General features: G+C 41.7%; 1 protein-coding gene across 1 annotated transcript; it reads left to right on the top strand.

Annotated features, from left to right (window-relative positions):
* The first annotated feature begins 1,027 nt into the window (after positions 1-1,027).
* Positions 1,028-5,771, top strand: LOC150037907 (uncharacterized). Its single transcript, XM_090311068.1, has 5 exons — positions 1,028-1,192; positions 1,244-1,709; positions 4,711-4,997; positions 5,184-5,226; positions 5,527-5,771. Exons 1-5 carry the CDS (start codon positions 1,028-1,030, stop codon positions 5,769-5,771), a joined length of 1,206 nt encoding a protein of 401 aa, XP_090167194.1.
* The last annotated feature ends 1,043 nt before the right edge of the window (positions 5,772-6,814 follow it).

Genomic DNA, 6,814 nt, shown 5'->3' on the forward strand with positions numbered 1-6,814 from the left:
AGCTTGTATATGTTTAAACGCATGCCAAGGTATATTGTGAATTCATTACATAAGTGAAGTTCCTATGATGAAGCATGCGTTTTTGGAGGAAGGCTATGATAGTTTGAGTCTTTGTGTAAATGGTATGAAATTGAGCTTGGTTTGATGCTAGGAAACAACCCAGTACTAAAGGACACGGAGAAGGTATCTGGGTAATAGTACCTAAGGTATTGACGGTACTTAGAAAACTCCACATGCACGTAGGTAGTTCTGAATGAGAGGTTGACGTATGGGTCTCCTAGGCCATATACCAACAAAGAGAAGCCAAAGTATGGGTCTCTTGGCAGGTGACAGACGTTGGGAGCTAGAGTGATGTATGCTCGTTCTCAACCAAGGAATAATGATGTTTAATGATGTTTAAGAATGTTTATCAATGTTTATGTTTAGAGGAAGTTGCTTGAGAAGCTCATTGATATATTTACATGTTTATAATGATGTATTACATGATGTAATATGATTTTATAGTCACTCACTGGGATACTAGCTCACAGATTTTCTATGTTTTCCTTTTCAAGTAGCGGTAAGATTCCTCAAGGTTGATCTTGTTACTGCTTGCCACTGAAAGGACCAGCTTGTTAAGAAGAATTTAGGTTGATGGTCTATCTATGTACACATGTTTTGAGAGGGATTAGAGCTTTGTTAGTAAAGTTTGGGCCCAATTGTAAATATTTTACCCGTGGATGTCATGTCTTGACCATTTGCATTTGACTATATAAACTTGTGTAGAGCATTATGGAGGCGTGCTACTTGTTTCCATTAATAATGTTTATTAGGTTGGTATTCAGGTTAGAGGGCTAAGGTGGTAAGTGTTGGCAATAGAGCTAGTAACTACTACCGTCACATCTTTTTCGAGATTAAGAGGGTAATTTGGGAGGGATATGACTAGTTGGTATCAGAGCATAAGGTTTTGGGAATGAGAGGGAAAGCTCATGCATAAGTCTGTCCCTAAAGTGTGAGTCCCTAACATATGTACATTGTAATAGGTGAAATGTCGAGGCAAAGTGGCAGACAGAGTAAGCAGATAGGAGACAGGAATACTAACCCTACCACTAGAGGCCCAGAGGTTAGAAAGAACCCACTGGGAAAAAAGAGGAAGGTAAACGATCCAGTGGGTATGGAAATGACGTCTGAGGGAGAGTCTAGTACTCCCCAGGTAAGGGCAGATTCCAATATATAAGATATAGTTTTTGACAGGATAGCGTAGAGGTTAGCAGCCAATATAGGCTCAGTACAGGTCGACCCAGAGAAGAAATATGGCATTGAGAGGTTTAAAGCCCTAGAGGCTGTGACATTTGAGGGTGCAACAGACCCAACTGAAGCCAAGTTATGGCTGGATGTAGTTGAAAAATGTTTCAATGTTATGAGCTGTTTGGAGGACAGGAAGGTAGGATTAGCCACATTTCTATTGCAGAAAGGAGTGAAGAAATGGTGGAAGGTGATATCCATTAAACAAGCTAGTACAAATGTGATGTTATGGCCTGAGTTCAGGAAGGCTTTTGAAGACAAGTACTACCCCAGCTCGTTCCAAGATGCGAAAAGGGATGAGTTCCCCAAACAGACGCAGGGAACGATGTCAGTGGCAGAATATGAGCAGAAATTTACAGAACTATCACAGTATGCTCTATCGATTATTGATGAGGAAAGAGACAGATTCAGGAAGTTTGAACAAGGTTTGAGGAAAAAGATTAGAACTCCAGTGACATCTACGGCTACTTGGTTAGACTTTAACCAGATAGTAGAAATAGTGAAACGAGTCGAGTGGAGTTTAGCAGATGATGAGTAGTTGTAAAGGGGTGGTGAGGCTGTAGTAGGACCTAGAGACAGGGGATCCCAACCCCCAGTTGCAAGTCAAACTAGTGGAAGCCAATTCAGGGGTACGAGTTGGCAGGGATCCAAAAAGAGGAAATCGAGATCCCTGGCCAGTGTAGTCATGCGACTAAAGATGCCATGAGCTGGTGAGTCGATAACCAGTGTAGAGAGGAAACTGATGTGCCCTAGTTGTGGCAAGAGGCATCTTGGAGTGTGCTATAGTGGCAGAGGGGTATGTTTCCAATGTGGTCAGGTAGGGCATTTCAAGAGAGATTGTCCCAAGGTAAACAGGGAAGCCCCAACAGCACAGTAGACAGCCTCCTAGACAGTTAACCAACCAAAAGGCGCTAGAAATCGAGGCGAAGGGTCAAGTGGTGCCAAACAGAAAGGTGTCATAGGTCAACCCTAGCAACAGGGGCGAGTCTATGCCGTGACACACCAGGAGGCGGCAGAGTCTCCAGATGTTGTGACCTGTAATGTGATATTATGCAGATAGTTTGCTTATGTTTTATTTGACCCTAGTGCCATACATTCATTTATATATAGCATGTTTGCATCTAGTATAGATACATTGTCTGAGCCTATGCCTAAAGAGCTATATATCTCTACCCCTATGGGAGGTGTGATAATAGTAGAGGAATATTATAAACATTGTGAGATTCTGATCAATGGTCAAGACTTTTATGTTGATTTACTTATCATGGATTTGCTAGAGTTTGATGTTATCCTAGGGATGGATTTTTTAAGCAAAATATCGTGCCTCAGTGGATCGTGATGATGGGAAGAAATGCACGTCATCTTAGGCCTTTTATTTAGAATTATGAGGACTGTTAATCAGAATATGCGGCAATTATGTTAGGAATTCATGAGAAAATGAGTTTTCGTCATTCAGTATTAAGAATCTCGGCTAACCCACTATTATGTGTTATTATGCGTTCAATTGTTTATCTTTGTAGCTAACGTAGGAAGGGGATGCATACGCGAAGCCAGGCTATCGCAAAGACGACCGCATGTGGAGAATTTCTCCATCTCAAAGGCGAAATCAAACGTTCAACGCATGGATGTTGCAGTAATCAACCGCATGCATCCATTACATAGGAGTTGCGATCATCAAGCGATTGTGGTCATCATGTAAAAGTTGCGGTAATCAAGCGAATGTGGTCATTGCAAGATTGCGGCTACACGATGATAACCATAATATAGGGATGAACGCAAGGTTTGTGGAATGGACGCATCAACGCATATCTCGGAAAAATCAAAAGATGATGTTGACAGTTCACCTACCACGCCGTTAGCAACAGAGATTTAGAAAAGGACCATCGCGCCGCGAATGTCAGAATTGGAGTGGGTCCATTAATGCTGTCAGCGATCAACCTCTATAAATAGAAGTCGATGAGCAGAATTTCATTTTATCAAAGTTTCGGCCTTCGGGCGAATCCTTTGATCCAGAAGAATGCGTGAGAGAAAAGCTTGAGAATTCTTCATCTCCTTCATCCATTCTGAGTGACGACTGGAGCCTTCGCCAGAGTTAGATCTCGAGAGAGTCAACTCCACCGCCCTTCCATGGCACCACCGGCAGCCTTGACACACATCTACTGGAAGCAGCTAGCCTTTTCCATTTCTCTTCTTTTCTTATATTGAATTGTATTACATTATGGCTTAAGGAATTAATACATTTTGTGATCAATGCATTTCTAAGTTTCCTTCGATTCCATCTCCATCTTCCTTTACTTAGCATCTTTAACATTCATTGCATCACTTAGTGAGATTGTTAGAGTATCGCATACTTAATCATGTGGCATAGGAATATGAAGCATGTAGCAAACCACTGGGAGGTGTGCGTTGCATGAGTGTTATGAGAAAACCTTATTTTCCTAGTGTGAAGTTGTATCAACGCCTGTCTATAGGCAGACGCAACGCTTGTCTATAAGTAAAGTCAGCAACAACTAACTACCCAGGAGGGTAAGTGGTTGGTCGCATTAAGCAATGTAAGTAAGTGTTCACTAGGGATAGGAACCATCTTACGTCAGCCAGGTTTATGCGATTACCTTGTCTTATGAGCGCATCATTCATCATTTAGGCATACTTAGGAGAGTAGTCTAAAAACCAAATCTAAGACTCGAGAGAGCGGATTGGAACGCATAAGCATGAATGGGGAACTTAGGAATAAGCTTTGTTTGCTCAGCGTATGCACCTTACGGAAAGGATATTGCATGCACTCAAGAAGTAGGATACAGTGGTATGTAGTCATCTTGTTTATGTGTGGAAGCACATGAGCAGGAATAGAGACTTAGAAATAAGGCCTCTCGACACGTTGCTTATACATCACATGCATCCTAGAAATAGGCTCAAGTGTGTGTAGCATGATCGCATAGCTTTGCGTTGGCTGAGGTTGCCCTTGTAGTGAAGCCTAGGGTTGCGATGAAGACATGCATTTTACTACGCGTCAACAGTTGTCGTGTCTATACCTCTCATTCATACTTCCCATGCTTTGTCTATTAGTTAGGAGTAGGAGTAGTTTGTAGCTTAAAACCCCCCATCATTCTTTTATTTATCCGCCGTAAACACATCACCGCATACATTTAGTTACAAGTCCCTGAGTTCGACCTCGGATCACCCGAGAAACTTGCGTTCGTGTTATACTTGGCGTGAGCGTAAGAAAACTTGTGACAGGAATGCATGGTCATTGCATATAAAAGTAACGCATACTTTAATTCCATCGCATGACCACCGACACATGAGAATTAACGCATAGCTTAAGACATGCGTCGCACAATTGCATTCACTAATTTTTGTCACCAGACTGCTACAAGAAAGAAGTAGTTTTCAGAAAATCAAATGGCTAGGATGCAATCCTGGTAGGAAACAAAAGATTGACTGCGGGAAATCTGATATCAGTAGTGAAGGCTAGAAAGCTGTTGAGTAAGGGATGTAAGGTTTATTTGGCTCATGTAGTGATTACTCAAGGGAAAGAGCTGAACCCAGAAGACGTCCCCGCGGTAAATGAGTTCCAGGATGTATTTCCTGAGGAATTAATGGGATTGCCACCCGATAAGGAAGTGGAATTCACTATTGACTTAATTCCAGGAACAACTCCTATATCGAAGGCACCGTACAGTATGGCGCCAGCTGAGCTAAAAGAATTAAAGGTTCAGCTGCAAGAGTTAATTGACAAGGGATGCATTTGACATAGTGTATTGCCTTGGGGAGTTCCAGTGTGATTCGTAAGGAAGAAAGATGGTACATTTAGATTGTGTATTGACTATAGGCAGCTGAATAAGGTAACGATTAAGAATAAATATTTGTTACCATGTATTGATGATTTGTTTGATCAGCTAAGAGAAGCCACGGTGTTTTCAAAGATAGATCTAAGATCAGGTTAGCATCAACTAAAGGTGAAGGAGGCTGAAATTCCTAAAACCACATTTAGAACAAGATATGGACATTATGAATTCCTAATAATTCCATTTGGACTGAAAAATGCCCCTACAATATTCATGGACCTTATGAATAGGATATTGCATCCCTACTTGGACCAGTTCGTGATAGTATTCATTGATGATATATTGGTATATTCTGGCAGTAGGGAGGATCACATGACCCACCTAAGGATAGTATTGCAGACGTTGCGAGATAGGCAGTTGTATGCTAAGTTCAGTAAATGTGATTTTTGGTTAGATCGGGTTGTATATCTCGAGCATGTTGTTTCAGCAGATGGTATTAGTGTGGATTCCCAAAAGATGAAAGCAATAGTTAATTGGGAACGACCCACGACTGTTTTAGAGATACGCAGTTTCCTTGGTTTTGCAGGTTATTACAGGAGGTTTGTGGAGGGTTTTTCTAAGATAGCTCTTCCATTGACAAACCTGACCAGGAAAGGCGTTAGGTATGAGTGGTCGTCGGAGTGTAAGCATAGTTTTTAGGAGTTGAAACAGAGGCTAGTATCAGCGCCAATGCCTACCTTGCCTATTCTAGGTAAGGAATTTGAGATTTATTGTGACGGGTCCCAACAAGGATTGGGATGTGTGTTCATGCAGGATGGGAAAGTGATTGCATATGCATCTCGTCATCTTAAGAAGAACGAGAGCATTTATCCTACCCATGATTTGGAGCTGGCAGCAGTTGTTTTGGCTCTGAAGCTGTGGAGACATTATTTATTTCGAGAGGGTTGCGGAATATTCACAGATCAAAAGAGCTTAAAATATATTTTTGATCAAAAAGAGTTGAATCTGAGATGGAGAAGATGGATTGAGCTGATCAAAGATTATGACTGTTCCATCGAGTACCACCCTCGTAAGGCTAATGTTGTAGCGGATGCGCTAAGTAGGAAATACTTGGCATCCAAGGCCATCAGTGGCTCAATGAGGGGAATGTTATTGCAGGAATTCAGGAATTCTAGAACTGCCTTATCAGTGGGACAGTCAAAGGGATTGATAGCTACAATCCAGGTAAGGTCTACCTTAATAGAAGACCTTAAGGAGGATCAGTTAAAAGACCCTGATCTTCAGAAGATTGCTAATGATGTAAGTAAGGGAATCAGAGTTGACTTTCAACTGAGAGGAGATAATGTACTAGAAAAGGAGGGAAGAATGTGCGTGCCTAATAAGCTACGACTTAAGTAAGCCGTTCTGGAAGAAGCACACAATTCTGCTTATGCTATGCATCCAGGAAGCACCAAGATGTATAGAACTTTGAAGAGATCTTATTGGTGGCCTGACATGAAGAGAGACATAGCGGAATATGTAGATCGATGTTTAGTCTGTCAACAGGTGAAAACTGAAAGACAAAGATCAACAGGATTACTAAACCCACTCCCAGTGCGTGAGTGGAAGTGGGAGCATGTGACAATGGACTTTCTGTTTGGATTTCCTAGGACGCCCTCAGGATACGATGGCATTTGGGTGATAGCCGATAGACTAACCAAGACGGCCAAGTTTGTACCAAAAAAAGTTACTTTTTCACTAGA

Source organism: Benincasa hispida, chromosome 2 (assembly GCF_027475165.1).
Source record: "Benincasa hispida cultivar pf3 chromosome 2, pf3_genome.v1.1, whole genome shotgun sequence".
In the NCBI taxonomy this organism is placed as follows: domain Eukaryota; kingdom Viridiplantae; phylum Streptophyta; class Magnoliopsida; order Cucurbitales; family Cucurbitaceae; genus Benincasa; species Benincasa hispida.

Excerpts from the sequence above, each read along its gene's own strand:
- LOC150037907 (XM_090311068.1), top strand. The coding sequence starts at position 1,028 with ATGTCGAGGCAAAGTGGCAGACAGAGTAAGCAGATAGGAGACAGGAAT. Across the intron at positions 1,710-4,710 it reads ATTCAGGAAGTTTGAACAAG|GAAACAAAAGATTGACTGCG; the intron begins GTTTGAGGAAAA and ends CAATCCTGGTAG. Across the intron at positions 5,227-5,526 it reads AAAGATAGATCTAAGATCAG|ATCGGGTTGTATATCTCGAG; the intron begins GTTAGCATCAAC and ends ATTTTTGGTTAG.